General features: G+C 36.4%; 2 protein-coding genes across 12 annotated transcripts in view; one reads left to right on the forward strand and one right to left on the reverse strand.

Annotated features, from left to right (window-relative positions):
- LOC116844194 overlaps positions 1 to 20,099 on the forward strand; it is a 137,478-nt gene that overhangs the window by 42,901 nt on the left and 74,478 nt on the right. The window lies entirely within an intron of this gene.
- Positions 1 to 20,099, reverse strand: part of LOC116844192 — a 280,321-nt gene that overhangs the window by 17,464 nt on the left and 242,758 nt on the right. For all 5 annotated transcript variants that reach the window (XM_032815403.1, XM_032815402.1, XM_032815405.1 and 2 more), the window contains 3 exons: positions 14,248 to 14,316; positions 7,105 to 7,214; positions 4,872 to 5,131 (listed from right to left, as the gene is read on the reverse strand). In XM_032815403.1, coding sequence (XP_032671294.1) covers positions 4,872 to 5,131; positions 7,105 to 7,214; positions 14,248 to 14,316 — 439 coding nt within the window. The remainder of the gene's footprint in view (positions 1 to 4,871; positions 5,132 to 7,104; positions 7,215 to 14,247; positions 14,317 to 20,099) is intronic.

A 20,099-nucleotide genomic window follows, 5' to 3' on the forward strand; every position in this document is an offset into this window, starting at 1 on the left:
GATCGATGCAGCACGGCTTGAGTGGTACACGCTTCCGAAATGTTGAAGAAGTGCGAGAATGGGTGGACGAATGGATTGCTTCGAAACAAACATCGTTTTATCGAGATGGTATCGCCCAGTTGCCAGAAAGATGGCAAAAAGTTGTAGAAAGTGATGGAAAATACTTTCATTGAAATAATTTCAATAAATTTTTTACAATAAATGCTTTTTCTCAGTATTTTTTGGGCGGAAACTAAGTTAAGGTTCTAATATATTGCGCCATTAACGCGCTTTGATCCTTCGTAATGCCCGTGTCCACCGAACACATGCGTACAAGATACACGTTAGACCGTTAGACTAAACTGTCCGATTTAACGTAATTCGATCTGATTTATCACTATTTCCCGCCGCCGGGAGAAGATGCGATCGCACGACGGTGACGGGTCGAGTCAGGAGAGAACGGGACAAGATGCTGCACTTTTCAGGATTTTGAAGTTGCAACTTTTCCGGACATCTAAAGCGCGCACGAATGTTCCAATCAGTGACCAAGTAATCTCATCGTAAATTGAAATAATAATGAAAATGAAAATAAAAATACGTAAATTAATTAATAAATTAATTAATAATGCACGTTTGTTGTTCTCAATACATATATAATTGATTTAATTGATATATTTGATATAATTGATTTTGTTGGAAAGCTTTAAACATATCTGTGGTTTTAACTGTGTAATATTTTTTAATTTATGAGAAAATTTTATTTTATTTATAATGCGTTTTCAAAAATAGAAGGTTAATATCTCACGATTCTGTTACACAGAATTTTCTTAAGTAATCCCAGTTAAATCTTTTAAGCAGAATAGCAACTAGGGGTAAGACAATCATATAAAATACGTACGACCTTACATCTCGAAAAATATTTTATATTTATTTAATTATTTTGTAATAAGAGTAAGACTGGATATTACTGTTTTATTTCGGAAAAAAATATAAAGATATATTTCCGATAGTCAGAATATAATAATTTGTTTTTTACTTACATTAGTATAAAGCCAAATTTATGTCATCTGTCTCTATATATCTTATATCGGCCATTTTATAAATAAAAATTACTTTTATTACTGGAGGTGATATATTATATACTTGCAAGAGACTTCATTTTAACTATTAACGTGTCACATAAATTTATTTGCTTTCAGAATGGAGAATATTAACACGAAATGTCGAGATACTCGAGAATGTACTCGACAGTTTCTGAATAAGTTTTCTCTACACACAGAGGAATATCCTTCTACTACCAAGAAAAGCAATTACTCAGTTTACTTTCATTCTTTTAGATAACGATTATCTTCAACGGAGAATATTTTCTTAATAATAGCATTAAAATATACTTGTCACAAGTGTGAGAAAAACTCATTATCACGTGTTCTCAAAAGAACAATTTATCTCTCTTTACGAAAATATTATAAAATTGTATCGAAGAAAATGTTGATTCAACTCTGTGTAGTAAGCAAATAAAATTTTTGCTTTGATTTAAGGGGAGGTTCAAACTTAGATTTAGTCGAAAAAGTAGAAGGTTTTTACGAATTTTGTCAAAGAAATAAATGAAGACATCAGTATAGAGTTTTGATAAAACCAAATTTAGGTTTTAATTTAATATTCTTGATTGCAAAATGCTAAATCTATTAAAATTGAGAATGTATTTTGAATAAATTTGATGTTTATGTGACAAATTTGCGGATATCCCAGATTCGTGTTCGTAACGTTCGTGGGAACGTTTAAACAGAACCGATTAATCATAAAAATGAACATAAAATACCGTTTTGCGTCCCATACCGTTTTGCGATATTCGCAATAATCATCTCAAGATATTAATTAAAGAAGATTGATGAATAATGACGCGCAATATGGTAGATAAGTTATAGTGATGCCGTCTGTCGTTATATACTTATACATTTAAGCTTGACCTACAATGTGTTATTTGCTTCTTTCTTTTTCTTTATTTCTTTCTCACACTTTAAGCTTTAAGCCAGAAAAAGACAGAAGACAAAAGACAAAAAACAGAACGCAAAGAGCACATTGTAGATTTGGCTTTAGTCAAACTGAACAAAAAAGTCTTCTACCGTTTTGCAAATGACCACATAGATTTTGAGATATTAATTAAAAAAAATTTGTGCATTAGCGCACAACAATTTTCCTTCATTAATAACTAAAAATCTACGTGGTTATTTACAAAACGATAAAAAGGACTTTCAATTTTTCATCTAATACAAGCACATGACAGCACATATCGCCATTACGCCTCATCTACCATATCGCGCGCGATCATCTACTAATCTTGTTTAATTAATACCTCGAGATTTATTGCGAATATCGCAAAATGATATAGAAGTTTTATGTTTTATATTATAAAATTTTATCGAAGAAAATGTTGATTCAACTCTGTGTAATAAGCAAATAGAATTTTTGTTTTGATTTAAGGGGAGGTTCAGACTTAGATTTAACCGAAAAAGTAGAAGATTTTTACGATTTTTTTAAAAGAAATAAATGAAGACATCAGTACAGAGTTTTAGAACACTTTAATCTATTCTACGTTTCCGCGAATGTGTTGCGAAGACGAATCTGGGGTACCCTGTATAAACTTAAAAGTATAAAATAAGTATAAGTTATAAGTTAATAAGTTATAACTTACATTTACTTAAATACTCTACTTAGCAAGCAGCTGCTTACTTAAATGCTACTTAGTTAGCAGTTACTTAGCAAGCAACTTGAATGTATCTCTGCGTGCACTTTTCAACTGTAATATTATTCCGGCTTTAATGAAACTCAGGAGCTAGAAATCTACGTTCTAAAAGGAACATTTTGCGACTTCATTTCCACTGTTCGCCTCACAATAAGTGCACAAACAAAGCACATGGCTAATGCGTGTAACTCTTGGGTCGACTAGGCCCGGTCTCCCCTATTTTGCGAGACGCGCTACCGTGAAAAGGAGCCACACACACACACATACACGAGACTCGCGACGACGGAGGATGGTAATGCGAACTAATGCGAGCGGCCACGGTGTAATGCGGGAACTTATGGGTGCGACAAGGCATGGGGGTATAGTGAGACGAATACTCACTTTCACGCCTCGCGCACAGGCGTCGCCCATATCTTTTTATCTCTTTTCCTTTTTTGTCTCTCCTTTTTCTCTTCCCACGAAAGGAAGATGAGAAGGAGGGAAGGAAGGAAAGAAGGGAGAGGAGGATGGCAGGAAGCTCCCACAAATTCGCGCCGAGTTTTCCTCTTCAAATCCGTTTTGATCGCCCATCCATTCTCGCTCCTTAACTCCCGGACTGCTAGAACTCTCGATATTAAATATTTCAATAAATAAGCTTCGAGGTGGAAATCCGTTACGGCGGAGTCTCGGGGAAAAGTTCAAATCGAGTCAGGACACGGAGTAATGTCTTCTTGTTGTTCGTTCGCGGGCCAGTGAGTTTAATTCGTCGATTCAGAGCCGCTGAACTTTCAATAGCGTTCTTACACCTGCACGTGTGAGATCGATCATTCTATAAGGCAAAGTTAATCCGTGCCACCTGCTTCCTGCATTACACACTGCGGCCCAGCCGTACTCGCATTTCGCGTTATAACGAATCGCCGCTATATAATCATACGCAGAGAGAGAAAAATATCTAAAAAATAAAGAATTTATTTGCGCGGCAGATACTGACAAATATTCACTTATACTAGTATAAAATGTTTTTCAAATAAAAAAATATAGGAGAGACCGGAGCTATGTGGCCTCAGAGGTGTGTTGCTCGTGTGCTTTTTTTAGTATTTATTTTGAGAGGAATAGTGGGGACACAAAATTGCGTAATGATCCTTTTAGAACACAAATACTTTTCCCTGAGTTTCATTAAAATCGGAATTATAATTAAGAAATAAAAAAAACTGATTTAGACAAAACAAATTTTCTATCGAGTCTCTCAAAATTTTCTATTAATATTTCTCATCATAACTGAATAAAATTAAGCGATATTTTCCTAGCCAGAATGAAATTTCTTGCAAGTACTATGATGTACTGTTTCCGGTTATACATGCAATTTTTCTTTTATAGAATTATTAGAATAGAGCATATGAACAGACGAGGTAAAGTTGGCCCATAATTAAGGGCCGACAGGAAGGCTGTGGCAACCTCTCATGGAAACTCTAGAACTATTATTCAGGATACATGTTTTATACGTGACCTTCTCTTTTTTACTCTGCACTGTTGAACCACTGAATCCTGAGCAAAATGGCCATGCTGCTGCATGCTCGTATTTTGCTTATTACAAAACAAAATATACTTCGAGATTCTAAAATATACACGGAAAGAAAGGATATTTGGTTGAACTAACCAAATATCTAGTCGAATATAAACGATCCAGAAATTCCGATTGAAGTAACCCGAATTCTGTTTAAGTGCACCAAAAATTTTTCTTCTTGTTGTAAAAACCTTGTTAACTTAAACAGAATTCGGGTTACTTCAATCGGAATTTCTGAATCGTTATTCGACCAGATTGGTTCGACCAGATTCGACCAATTTGGTTAATTCAACCAAACCTTTTTTCCTGTGTAGAGCTCCGACCTTCCCTACATTTCCTTAAACCTTTAGCTCTTCATGAAAGCAATTATTTATTTTACTTGAAAAAAAGAATCTGAATTTAAATAAATATACTGATAATACTACCTGAGTAAATATTACTTTTAGATATCTTCTTCTCCTGGTGCAGAAAAGTTTGCGATTTTGGGAGATAAAACGCGCGGCTAAGGAATTACGAACGACTCTGTCTGTTTCTCTCTCCTTCTCTCTTCCTATTTTTTTTCTAATGGAGGAGATACACATGTAACGATTGTCACAGCACACTCACGAGTAGTGAAACTGTGGTCCCACCAGTCAGTTCGGCAGAGGTACGCTTTGAGATCGTCGGCGGTCCGCGCGACGATCACGACGGGCGGCGCGACCAGAGTCCTTATGCTCAGGAACACGCTGAACGTCAGGACGATGATGCCCAGCCGCTTCAGCAAGCTCGCGTCCGTTATTTTCACGGCTTTCGCCGATTTCACTCGGAAGATCACGGATATCCTGCGAGCGAACATCGCAAACGTATCGTTCGATCCTTCTTTTAGTCTGGAGCACGTTATATCTTGATTATTTAGCGAATCTGTAGCTCTTAAACAATCTGTCGATGAAGTAAAACGGTTTCAAGGAAACAGTGAAGGACGTGGACTTGTGCAAGAGCATACGTTAACTTCGTAAACTTAATGAATGCAAGAACTCGTACGATGCAACCTGCGATTAGAAAGTCGTGCCTGCATATGTGTGACATTATTATCCTGCAATTATCGGCATCCAGGCATTAATGGTATTATTAGTCTCTTATTTTATCGACAATAGAATCAATGTGATTAGATAGACAGATTAGATAGATGAGTGCGTTTATTGATGCTCTACACGGAGGGAATATTGTAGTTTCTTTTTCATATAAATTCTCTTCAATCTTTTTATATTTCTCTAATAGTGTGTGCAGAAATGGACTACCGGTATAGTATATTTCGCTAAGGAATACTGTAAATTTCTCTTGAAAATTAACAGATTTTTTAACAGCTCATTTCAATTTCTGAAATATAAGCAGCATATAAACTGCAAATACAAGTGTGTTATTTTTAAACTCATAAACTTATAATTTGACTAAAGTCTTTTTACACACGGAGAACAATAATTTGCTGGCCTAGCAAATTTTCTACTGGTCTAGCAAAATCTTTTCGTTATTATATGGACAGCAAAAAGATTTGCTAAGAGTACTAATCACTATTTGCTGAATATACTTTGCTGAATCTACAAATTATTTTGCTATAAGAACCACGATGGATTTATATAAGCAGTTGCAGTTTTTCTCCGATAGCAAATAAATTTGCTAAGGATACATTATTTTGCATCAATAGCAAATTAACGTGATTTTTAGAACAAATACACTCAACAAATTTTTTCTATCCTGACAACGAAACTACTTCTGCTCTGATAACAAATAATTTGTAAAATTAGTTACATCAACTAAATATTTTTGATGTCATTATGAATATGCAGTAGCAACGATAATTTTGCTAAAAGAGCAAAATTATTTTTCTCCGTATACAAGTTCATAAAAATCGGCGGCTTGTGTGGGTTTCTTGTAATTTTGAATCATGTCATTTAACGTTTATGAGACTCAAAATGAGTAAATTATAATTTAATACGTTCAAACATGCTAAATGACGTGACTTAAGATGGTAAGAAACATGTAAAAGGAAATTCAGAATCCAAAATAACACACTTGGATTTTACGGTGTATAAAATGGACGGATAGTTAATTACTGCAGAATGTTGATTTATTTCTTTTGTCGTAAAATTTTTTTAACGTCCAAGGGACGCCATTTATGTAACTAGCCGTAGGCTAACAAACATTTTGATTTAACAGAAATAATAGATTAAAGAATGCTAGGATCACATCCATTTGTTGAATTCAGAGTCTGGCAACGATTTGCGGTAAGAATAATCCGCAGCGACAGTAGCAAGTTTTCTCTTTATTTTGTTAGTTCGAAAGTCTTTTTAAGCTTTCTCACCAGCTTACTGTTGTTCCGGAGTTGCAAAATGCATTCCGGAGTTGACAACTTTTGCTATAAAATTCTCTCCGTGCGGAGCGTTACAGGGAAGCAAGGAATATTATAAAGAATAATCTATGAAGAAAAGAAAATAAAAAGGTACCTTTAAATTTCGTTGAAATGCATTCGAGACATCTTGAAGTGAAGTCAGTGTTATTGCGTTCAGATATGTCGTAAACAATAAGCTTTCACGAAAAAGCACACACGATACGACACTAATTTATAATTACTAACAACGTATATTGAGAATAATCGGTTGCACTCATCGTGAGAACGTTCAGGACACAGATAGGAAATCAATGCAAGTAAATGAAGCAGGTGTGTCGATATGCGCAAACGTGCGTAACGATTTGCAATAATATAATCGGTGAATAAGCTCGCGGCTTTTGCCCGGCGAGATAAACAGAATTAATTGTCGCGAAGCGGCCGAAGCAATGTCGGCGGAGAGCAGAGTGCACTTACCGCCACGTTTTGAGCATCAGCGCTCCATATGTGAGGGAAAAGCCAATTTCTCGTAGCCACACGCGCACAGTGCATGTGATGATGTTTGGTCTGGGATACATAACTATGGTCTGTAACAAGCAAATGCATATCCTGCAAAGCGTAGATGTTGCGCGAGTTATTTCCGACGAGTACGAGCGTCGAGCCAAACGCGTTATCCGCTTCTATTCATCCGCCCTGTATTGAGCGGATAAATTTAAATGACGTCATTCCGACGAGTTCGGAGGGGAGGGGGATTTGCCTTGTGTATACGTGTTACATATGTGCGTGTATCTGTGTGTATATGCCATTGCGATCCGTTCGGCGAATCCAAATATATAATTACTTAATTAGGCTTAATTATTTAAAACACGCGAAGTACACGCGGGAAAAAGAGGACGCGCGCGCTGATAATTTAAAGCGCGTGGAAATTGCGGTAAAAAGGACCTATTAATTTTCCCGGCGAGAGGGGCCCCTCCCCGCGCTATTCACACGGAGAATAACGATCGAAATTTATGGATACACGAATATCTAAATAACGAAGGTTCAGATATTAATGTGGAAATTGTGCGCGTGACACGGCGCGGAGGTAGAATAAGCCGGCGTTCGTCACTCGAGAGCAGTTATTTGCGATGCATATCTCGCGGCATGAATTTCGAGATGTTTGCCGAGAAAGCGGCGGCGACGGAGTAGACGAAGACGCCGGAGAGAGAGCAATTGTTGCTCGCGATAAAATGTATTGTAAAGTTACGCGGAATAGCTTTTGTAATGAGGAACACCGCGGCGGGAGGAAGAAACGCGGCGGAAACGAAGAGAAGTGGCTCTCTCACGCACCGCAAAATTCGATGGCGGTTTCCGTCCCGACTTTCCGAGTTGTATCGCGCGATTTACGCGACGGCTCTCGCGCGCGCGGTGAGATATAATACCGAAGTTTAGTGAGAAACGGAAAGCGCACCTATAAGCGAGCAAATGACGTGCCATTAAGAATGGCACTTCGAGTTTAAGCGTAGCCATCCGGGAGTTCGTGAGGGACGAACATTACGTAGGCACGTTACCACCGCACGAGAGCTCTCTCTCTCTCTCTCTCTCTCTCTCTCTCTCTCTCTCTCTCTCTTTCGAGTTGGGTGACACGGAATGTATAACGCATGCTACCTTCTCGCGCCCGGCAAGAATCACGTAGGGACTTCGATGGGATAGGATCGCGTCGGCGACACATACGACAACTCATAACTCGTAACACGGGAGTGGCGATTTCGCCACTTTCGACTTCTTCGCCGTCGCAGCTGCACTTTGCGACAGTATCCAGCGAAGCGAAACTTTGCACGAAAGAGGAAAAGAAAATACTTCGTCGCATGAAAATTTCAACATGTAAATTTAAGTTAAATACATACGGAGGAAAGGACCGGTTGAATCGGCGTGACGATGACAAGAGTCAAAGCGTTTTGTTTGAAGAAAACAGAATATCCCCCAAATAGAACAGAAAATGATCAAGTCCTGATTGAGTTCTTTAGCCGTCTTGTCGTTACTTCGACGTCAGCGTGACTTTTCTCTGCTTGGGTCTGGTCCCTGAGCCAATAAGATGAGCCAATTCGGTTTTTCAGCTTCCGGAATTCTGTTTCCTTCGACCAAAACGCTCTTAGTTGAAGAAACAGAATTTCTGGTTCTTGTCTAAATAAAAAGGATTACAAGTAACGTATTAGTCACGTCTCCGACGCAATCAATATGATGTCATTGTGTTGAATAAAAACAAAAAAAATTTTGTTGATTCATAAGAAGTAATTTCGTTTTCTCCGACCAATACCAATATTAGTCATGCGTCATTGTCAACACGGAAAAAAAGTTTAGTTGAATTAACCAAATATCTGGTCGAATATAAATGATCCAGAAATTTCGATTAAAGTAACCCGGATTCTGTTTAAATCAACCAAAAATTTTATTAACTTAAACAGAATTCGGGTTACTTCAATCGTAATTTTTGGATCATTCATATTCGACTAGATATTTGGTTAATTCAACTAACCTTTTTTCCGTGAAGAAATCGAATTTTTTTGGTTCTTACATAACAGCAGGATCGTGTCTCTATCGTCACTAATACATCATTAATACGTCATTTGATATTTATATATTTGCTGAATGAAAACCAAATTTGATTCATATAAGAGTCAGAAATTCTGGGACCTTTAATTAAAACGCGTTTAGTTCCTTTATTTTCAACAAACAGAATGCCAGATTGTTACTCAAATATAGCAATATCAAGACAAATAACGTATTAATCATCTCTCTAACGTAATCAATGCACCATTTGACGTCATCATGTTTACTGGGTAAGAACCATATTTAATTCAGTACTTGAAATTCTGTTTGCCTCGACCAAAACGCGTTTAGCTGTTGTCATTGTCAAGAAACAGAATTTCTGGATCTTATCCAGATTGCGGGATAACGTCAAATGACGTATTAATGACGTCTCTTACGTCAACGACATGTCATTAATATGTTGTTCGATATCATCATGTTTGCTGAACCGAATTGATACATAAGAAATTCTGCTTCTTCCAATCAAAACGCGTTTAGTTGGTTTATTGTCAACAAATATGAATATCTGGTTCTTATCCAATATCTGGTTCTTATCAACAAATAACATATTAATCATCTCTCCAGCGTAATCAGTATGTATGACGTCATCATATGTTTGCTGCGAAGAACCATATTTGATTCATACACTGAGAGAAAAGACTGGTAACTATAACAAACTGCATTTAGTTACAGAAATTCGTTGAATCCTTAGTAACTAATACTAAATATGATAATAATTACCAAATATTTAATAGATCGGGAGTATTATGTAATTGCATCCACAGTAACATCAATTAAATAATTTAGTAATAGTTACTTAATATTAAATATTTAATATGAAATATATTATAGTTATGAACAGATATTTGATAATTGTTATGAAATTCTTATATCCCATGTAATAAAAGATTTAGTAGGTATGAGTTCTATTTTGTTACCGGTATAAGTATGTTTTGTTGCAGCACAACGAAAAATTCATTCATTTGCAGCTATTACATCGTTTCAATATCTATTATTATAGATGGTTGGTTGAACCTACCAAACATTTTGTAACTATTACAAAATCGCTTATTTTGCTCAACTATTCAATAAGTTTTATTTACCAAATATATTCTGGAAATAAATTTTACTTCTGTCAAATAAATAATCTATTTTACAGAACTAAATTAATTAATAAGTATTGCCATAGCTTTGGCCCGCTATATTTACGTCTATCATTTAGCAATAGTAACCAAATTTTGATAATATTTATTAAATTCTTCTCTCAGTGTAAGAACTTGAGATTCTGTTTCATTCGGCCGAAACGCCTTTAGTTGCGCCATTGTCAAGAAAAAGAATTTCTGGTTCTTATTCAAGTTGCGGGATGATCAGATGACGCATTAATGACGTCTCCAACGTCAATAATACGTTGCTCGACATCACCATATTTGCTGGGTAAGAACCGAAATGATCCATAAGAATATTCTGCTTCCTGCAACCAAAACGCGTTTAGCCGTTCCATTGTCATGCTAATTCAACCAGCCCTTTTCCGCTGTGCATGTGAGACGAATCAACAAAACGGAAGGGGAAGAGAAATTCGGGGATCCGAATATTCGGAGATCTCGAGAGGAAGTGTGAGTGGACATGCGCGAGAGAGTCTAGTGAAAACGCATTCGGGCCAGCTGTGTACCTGCACTGTCCGCCAAATTCTTGCTTAAACCCCGCTGATCTAAATATGCTTATTTCGGTTGTGGAGTTTCACGTGTATATCACTTGTTACTTATTTACCGAGCTTTCCCAGCAGAATGCTGCTTTGTTGTGCATGCTCGATGTAATGTATGTGTTTGGCGTAGTGAGTGTCACGCTACGCAAACACTTCCCGTAAACACTAAATGTTTGAACTAGTTCCTGTTTATTTAATCACTGCAATTTAAAGTTTATATTGTTTAACGGATGTTCGGTAAAATAGCGGAGCCCGTGCGCTAAAACAGTTAACATCAAGGCACGTGCATACGTGTGAATGTGTGTGTGTGTATGTGTTTATGTTTGCATAAGATAAGGTAAGTTTATAATAAAACAACAGGATATACCTAGTTGTCTTCTGAGGCGTGTGAGATTATCTCGTCGCGTTCCTGAAATTTTTCCGCGAGAGAAAATGTTGAGTTGAGAATTATACCAAGAAAATCTTTCTGACCGTTTCGTTACGGAAGAAACAGTTCTGAGGAGAGAATTAATTAACGTAGGTTGACGGTAGTACGTAAAAACATTCCGTTTCTCTTCAGTTTATCGCGCACCGCAGGAATAAATACAGATGTGACTTCTTGTTTCTGTTATTTAATAAAGTCGTGCGCGGAGAGGAGAGATTGGTTGAAGTAATACGACAAGAACACAATCAAACGCGCTCTGGCCGAAGGAAACGGGACTCCTGCTTCTTACGAACCAAATTCGGCTTCCAACAATCAGAAATTCCGTTTCTGTCAGACAAAACAGCGTTCAGTTACGTCGTTGTCGCGTTAATTCAACCTAGCGCGACAATTCACATCAATTACGACCTACGCGTAAGTACGTGTGTGTGTCTCTGGCGGCGATTGTTATATAAAATTTGTCCAAACGCTTTTACAATTAAACAGACAGCAATTGCATCTCCCTTTATCTCTCTCTCTTTCTTTTTCTCTCGAAATTCCACTTGAGATCAGAAATGTTGCCGTCAAAAACGAAGGAAACGCGCCAAGTCATGTGTACGGGAGAAATTCTTGGAATTTACATTCGCGCAACAAATGGCTTTTCGCTCGCGAAATCGTCCTGCCTCTCGATAAGGCAGGAGGAGGTTGTGAAATGTGATAGAAATTCTGCTATCACCCCGATATATCACGTAAGGACGTGCACGGAATGCGTGTCGCGGCAGCTGTCACTGCGGGTCACAACCGAGAGTACAAGCTGGATGCGATGTCTGGAGTTATTTTATGCTGCTACGTGATCTATGGTATTACTCCAGTATGTTTCGGAGAGACGGCGCGTCATCGGACTAACAACAATCGCGCCGTTTTCTTCGTGTCCGGCGTCAAAATCCAGGTTGTCTCTCCGGATTCTCGAGCTCGAGCTCGAGCTCAAGAGAGAGAGAAAGAGAGATCCACTTGACGTCTCAATCACGACGATATTTAACTTTAGTCTGGCACTCGTGACGACGTTCGCTCAAAGGGACCCAAGCGACAAATTAAGGTCCCGTAGTAGTCGAATATTAAATTATTGCACACATGAAAATTTCCTTCTTCAAAAGTATCCAATTTTTTTACCTTCTTCTATGTAGAATAAATACACTATCTTTTGTTGTGTTATAAATTATTTATCTTAGAAATAATGAATGCGGCAAATTATTGAAAAATGCATCTTTTGTGCACTCAAAACTATAATATCTGTTCGCTAGAAGAGTACATTTATAAATATTTAATATTACAGATATTTAGAAATTTATAATTTTGAATTATATGCAAGCTGATATAATGAAGAACTTTCGGTTCATGTGTTAAAAACAATTATAGTTGGTGAGAATATGAAATTTCAACATTACGCCCTGTCATGTTACAAGAAGGCGAAGTTGCCGTAAGGTCATTTCTAACCACAATGTGTGCTAGATTAAAGTGTCACAAAATGTGAAATAATAATGTAAAATAAATATGATTTTTCTTTATATTTTTAAATGTTCTTTATATTTCAGTTACATTAAATGTAAAATATAAGAAAAACGTTATATGAGTAATTTATTTACTTCTAGTTGTATTTATTTGTGATCAAACTCGTTTTTGTATCAGTAAAATCACAAATAGAAAGAATAAATTCAGAAATAGCTAATCTTTCTAATAATTTTAATAATTAATACCGCAAAACTTAAAATTAAATTTTAATTTTAATTCAATTTTTTAGGAATTTAAATTTTTTATAAATTTAATTTTTTAGGATTTTTAAGGAATTGAAATGTATAATTTTTTTTTTCTTAAAAGCTGGAGTGTCAATTTTTTAAATTCATTCCCACACCAGACATGTTTGGTTAAATAACCAGACATGTTTGGTTAGTCTACCAAAAATCTTATTAACTTAAACAGAATTCGGGTTACTTCAGTCGGAATTTCTGAATCATATTCATATTCGACCAGATATTTGATTAATTCAGCCAAATTTTTTTTTCCGTGCAGAGAAAAATTGCAAATTTTTGCGTAATCCGACGTTTTTATCGCGTTTCTCTTTAGCAACAAAATAAGATAGCCAAATGAATCTTTGCGATCATTTCTGTACATAATTCTTTTTATAAATTTTCATGAGGAGTGTACTTTTGCGGAAGGTGAATATGCGACGGCGCGAACGACCTCGAGTGCGCCAGATTAAGGTGTACCCAACATGTGTGCCGCATGAGAGTTAAGTAAGAACACGCCGGAAAATTCACTGAGTCTCACAGACCCAGTGCGCCAAACTAAGCAGCAAAAACTAAGTGCACCAACGAAGAGTTAATTTCACGTGGCACGATGACCGCCACACACACACACACACACACACACACACACACCTACACACGCTAGCTTTCAACTTACGAGGCTGCTCGTATCGAAAATTGCGGGGGGATCGCTGTGCGAGTCATAATTACAGCTCACGCGAAAAACAATCTGCGCGAGTCCCGCGCAAAATAATCCGCGCGTCACATCCGGGGCGCGGCAGGCCGTGGAGGACACCCGGCACATCCGCTTTAATTAGTGAATCATGAAAGTCGTTAGTTACCGGTGAATACACGGCCGCGCAGCCGATGCGGCCGCCGATACGGCGAGTTATGCGTTATCATAATTGGCGCACGGGGCGCATGCATACATTAAGGCGGTCGCAACAGATGCGGTTACAACCAGGCTCAATGCTGCGGCGTCTCTGCACGGTGCACATGTGAGAAAGCTTTGTTATCGGACTCAGACGGCGAGACGCTGCGGTCCTCATGAATATGAAACGCCCGGGGAAAGCGCGGCGCGACGCGACGCGACGCGACTCGACTCGACTCGACTCGAGTCGTCCCGACGCGACGTGGCTTGTACTTACTGTGCAATATATGAAGAAGGCGCCGAGGACAATCACGCGCAACAAAACCGGGCTGGCCGCCCGCACCACCTGTAACAAATCATTTCGCTCGTTCATTCACGCGCCGCTTGTTTGCCAGCGCGCCGATGGCGCGCGGCGGACCGGAAACGCGTAAATAAAATTAGTGTCGGCGAAAGCAACGACCGGAATAGACCGTGGCGGACCCTTTTTATCTGGCGCGGGGGTTAACAAAGATTGCACTTGACCGATTTATCTTGTACACTTGTTATCGGACTGGGGCCTTGAATGGCTGGAATTCGCCGGAGCTCTCGAGATCTTAGCTTGATTGTCTTGCTTCTTAGTCTTTGCCTCAGTCTCAACCTTGGTCTTGGTCTTTCGGATTCGCACGAGCGCTCCTCCGTGTACGGAGAGAATGCTGTAGTAAAGGTTACATTAAAATTGTACCTCCTTTCACGGTGTTTCTCGTAAATAATTATCGTCATATTTATCGGCACTAACGTAAAATATTCCTCAAATAAAAAAATATACATAACAGAAGACACACATACACAGTTTGTGTTTGTGCTGAAATCGATATGTGTAGAAACTTTTGCGTTAAATTTTTAATATACTCGCGTATGTTAATTGGACATATTGTGTTATTTTCTGCGTTGAGCTCATACTTTCCGTTGCTGTAAATAAATAAGGCTTGACTGTGCTAAAAGTGTAACGCAAATTAGATTATAATTGTATTGAAATATAATTGATATTGCAATACAAATTAGTAAAAAAGTAGTAAGCTTCTACCTGGTATACGATATAAAATAAAAACACATTCAAGTAATTACAATAATTTTGTAGTGAAAAGTCAAACGTGTATAATATTTTTAAGTAAATATACAGTAATTTCGGTCATAATTCCGTATGGTCCAAAATTACAAATATATTTTATAGTAATTTTTACTACAATATTTCCCCCGTGTATATAAACTCTCGAATTTTCCAATTCAGGTATCGAATCAGAAAATCTCTAATCTCTGCCATTTGGATCTTCGACTATCAGAATTTCTCTGCGAGAAATTTTTGCTTTCTGATTTTTAAGTTTATACTGTATATGTGTGTGTATGTGAGAGAGAAAGGAAAAATATATGAAATATTAAAAACATTTATTCGAAGAGTACTCTAATAACGTATTTACTTAAATCTAAATTCTTTCATGTAAAACAGTTGTTTTCGTGAAAAGTTGAGGTTTTAAGGAAATGTGCACTGTAAAAAGATTTTGTGTTAAATTTACATGTTTTACATGATACAATTTATCTATTCTAATTTTTGTGTTAATTTAACATAAACGAAATATATAAACAAAAATGGCACAGATAATACGTCGAAAATTAGCATAAAAATATAATACTTGGACACTGTTGTGTTATTTTAACACAAAAATGAAAAAAATAGAAATAACCCACAGAAAATAACACGCATAAATATGTCCAATTAACATACACGAATATATTAAAAATTTAACGCAAAAGTTTCTATACATATCGATTTCAGCACAAACACGAACTGTGTGCGTGTCTTCTATTGTGTATATTTTTTGAGGAATATTTTATGTCAGTGCCGATAAATATGGCGATAATTATTGGCGTTTACCGAATAAATATATTTTATTCCTTAGATATTATACACAGTTCTCTGGTTTTATCATGAAATCAACGGCAAGTAATACAGATGGAGATCTGCGCGATAATGAATTAAACCAGAATATTAGAAAGATTAAATCCGTTAGAAGGAATAATTGCAAGGAATCGCAATTAACGAAGAGAGCTACCGACTCTCTCACGCTTTCTCTTGCTGTCGCTGAGTTGCATTGATTCATTAGATAAACTTTCTTTTGGCTGAAACTCCGCTCTTTCAATTATTTGCAGTCGAAGTGCGATGTTCTAGCGTAACTGATCATAGTTACTTTTCAAACAGATTAACGGAACGCGGAACCGTGTTCCTCCATGTGAATTCCGCGTTACCTATGTTATTTAGTGCGGTATCCTGCTACGGATGCTTTATTTATGTTGCTGTCGCTTCCGCGGCATTGTCCTCTCTGAATTTGTGTTCAAAATGTATACACATATACATGCATATGTTTGTTATGCTCAGCTAAACAGGGCGAATATCAGGCACGCTCGCTCGTTGTTTATACCACTTAATTTCACCGAACGCTAAATTTATTTGCGAACATCACGATTAAAGCGCCGCAACGGTGCAGCGCCCCATTTTTACGAACAACATTGACGTTGCTTGTGTATTTCGAACAAAATTGAATTGTCCCTTGAATAGCACATCCCGTGTTTGCACGGCAAACGTTACCGCGAACCGATTGAGAAAACAAACATGATCCCTAAGACTATCTAAAATCCGTGATGCTTGAAAATGGCTACACTCACTGCCAATTTACAAACGGCGTAACTCTTCGCGTGGAAAAGAAAATAAAACTAACAGATAACACGGCACTGGCAGCTCTCGTAAAGTTGGAATATTTTAACCCAACTATCGCGCTGAAGCTAGCGGCGAAAAAGTAAGTCAGCTCACCGGCATCTTAAAGTAGACGGCACTTTTTTTTAAAAAGCCTTTAGCGCAATAGCATACTGATGACTAACGAAAGAAGCACCGCGCGAGTCAAGCACAAATTACAAATTATAATTCTACGAAGATAAAGTTCGCTTCGGGGTAAATAAGAAGAAAACATCTCAAACCGTATCGTCTGACTTGTAGGGAGAAAGAGAGAGAAAATAAGAGAGTGGGAGAGAGAGGGGGAGAAGGGGAGAGAGAGAGCGAGACGGAAGGAAGAGAGGGAGAGAAAAGAAGAGCGAAGTAGAGTGAGGATGAGGGAGGAGATAACAAGAAAAAAGAGAGAGAAGGAGAAAGTATGAATGAGAGAGAGAGAGAAGGAGAGATTTTCTCGGTCGCCTTTGTGAAAAAACACCGGAGAATTATATTCGCCGTCTTCTCGTGTACTCCCACGGAGGTAAAATCAACATCGATTTATTATAAAGTAACCGCAGATAAAAAGAAGCATGATGTTGCATGGAAGTTGGGGGGCACTTTGTATAACGCAATAAATTTAATAACGCGATAATGTGTAATGTGCGCGCGCCCGCGGAATTTTCATGGGTAAACGCCTTGAGCGCGATATCGGGCCGCATTATTATGATCGCCGACTGAATATCGAAAAGCCGATAGTAACGCGGCACGGCCGTAAACGCGATTTTACCTGCCGCCCTCCTGCCTCCATCCATTCGCGCTTTCATACGATATGCAAGAAACGTGCTGAAGTAAAAGGAGAGGTAGCGAGCACATCGCCGGGAAACGCCGCAAAATCCGCCGCAGCGGAATACTAGGGGAGAATAATAGCGAATAAAGTGAGTTAAAGTTCGTCCCCCGCAGCAGAGCTAATTTCCCGTTCGCGTGTCTCGACTGTTTCATTCGCGCTCTGGACGGACTTATTTGTTGCTTCCGTTCCACCCCGTTTTCCACAGCGCGATCTATCCCTCCCCCCCTCCCTCCCGGTTCTCCTCCCCATCGTCATCCTCCTCACCCCCTCCCCTATCCTGCGCTCGTATCTTGCACAGTACAAGGAAATAAAAAAGTTGGAACTACCCTCTTAACCCCTTCAGGAATTACACAGGCTATTTAGTAATTTGTACCGCGAGTGTTAAAGCGCACTTTCCTACGAGAGGTTCGGCGATTCAGCGAGACGATGGGCTTCCGAGGGAGGATTCGCGACTCGCGAAATTCCAAACGAATATATTGCGATAAGTTAAAATTACAAATAATAATAGAGAAAACGGTTCTAATAAAGATTTAAGTTGTAAATTGGACAATAAGAGTCTTTATAAGGATATAAATAAAAAAATATATATATTTAGAAGATAACTATAAATAATAATAACACTAATTAAATAAAATTTTTTAAATTCCTTTAAATAAACGAATATATTGCGATAAGTTAAAATTATAAATAATATTAGAGAAAACGGCTCTAATAAAGATTCAAGTTGTAAATTGGACAATAAGAGTCTTTATAAGGATATAAATAAAAAAATATATATATTTAGAAGATAACTATAAATAATAATAACACTAATTAAATAAAATTTTTTAAATTCCTTTAAATAAACGAATATATTGCGATAAGTTAAAATTATAAATAATATTAGAGAAAACGGCTCTAATAAAGATTCAAGTTGTAAATTGGACAATAAGAGTCTTTATAAGGATATAAATAAAAAAATATATATATTTAGAAGATAACTATAAATAATAATAACACTAATTAAATAAAATTTTTTAAATTCCTTTAAATAAACGAATATATTGCGATAAGTTAAAATTATAAATAATATTAGAGAAAACGGCTCTAATAAAGATTCAAGTTGTAAATTGGACAATAAGAGTCTTTATAAGGATATAAATAAAAAAATATATATATTTAGAAGATAACTATAAATAATAATAACACTAATTAAATAAAATTAATAAAATTTTTGGAAATTCCTTCAAATAAACGAATATATTGCGATAAGTTAAAATTACAAATAATAATAGAGAAAACGGCTCTAATAAAGATTCAAGTTGTAAATTGGCCAATAAAAGCCTTTATAAAGATATAAATAAAAGAAATATATATTTAGAAGATAACTATAAATAATAATAATACTAATTAAATAAAACTATAAATTTTTTAAATTCCTTCAAATAAACGAATATATTGCGATAAGTTAAAATTATAAATAATATTAGAGAAAACGGCTCTAATAAAGATTCAAGTTGCAAATTGGACAATAAGAGTCTTTATAAGGATATAAATAAAAAAATATATATATTTAGAAGATAACTATAAATAATAATAACTAACTAATAAACTATAAATAATAATAACACTAATTAAATAAAATTATAAATTTTTTGAAATTCCTTCAAATAAACGAATATGTTACGATAAATTAAAATTACAAATAATAATAGAAAAAACAGTTCTAATAAAGATTCAAGTTGCTAATGCTAAATTGGCTAATAAGAGCCTTTATAAGGATATAAATAAAAAATATATATATTTAGAAGATAACTATAAATAATAATAATACTAATTGAATGGAATTATGAGATTTCTGAACGATTTTCGCTAAATTTGCGAGCATCACAATTATAGTTCTCTGTAGTTGTAATTTGAATTAACTTCATTTAGGACATCATTAGCGCAAGAATGAAACTGATCAAATAGTGTTCCATCTTGTCCTCTTTCATGTTCCATCTTGCTCACAATGCTGCCTAATTGATAAATAACAAGTTTTCAGGTCAAAAGCTCATTCCACTGTCGCGCGCAATCATGCACTAATCTTCTTTAATTAATAACTAGAAATCTACGTAGTCACTTACAAAATGATAGAGGACTTTTCAGTTTGACGTTAATGTGCAAATATTTCCGCCCACACACATACGTCGCCATCACAGTTCATATCAATACTTTTCACTTGAACTACTCATGTTAGGCGTATGTTTGTAAACATATCATACATACCGATAAGCACACATTAATGCACGCTACTAGAAAAATAATCGTGATGTTGGCTTCTTTTATATTTTATCTTATTTTCGCAGTTTACATATTAACTATAGATTTTTAAAATTATTTAACTATCCTATCTTTAAGAAGATACATAACCAAAGAGCACCTAACAAGTAAACCTATTCAAAAGTTACTCCGATTTCTTTCTAATTTAGCACAAATGTAGAAGTATAAAAAATATTTAGGTCATATTTTTTCATTTTGGCCCACTTTGAGTTTCACGGTTTATAACTTTTTAATGTTCTCACTC

Source organism: Odontomachus brunneus, unplaced genomic scaffold (assembly GCF_010583005.1).
Source record: "Odontomachus brunneus isolate Ranch 3 - 2012 unplaced genomic scaffold, Obru_v1 Obru_scaffold_040, whole genome shotgun sequence".
NCBI lineage: Eukaryota > Metazoa > Arthropoda > Insecta > Hymenoptera > Formicidae > Odontomachus > Odontomachus brunneus.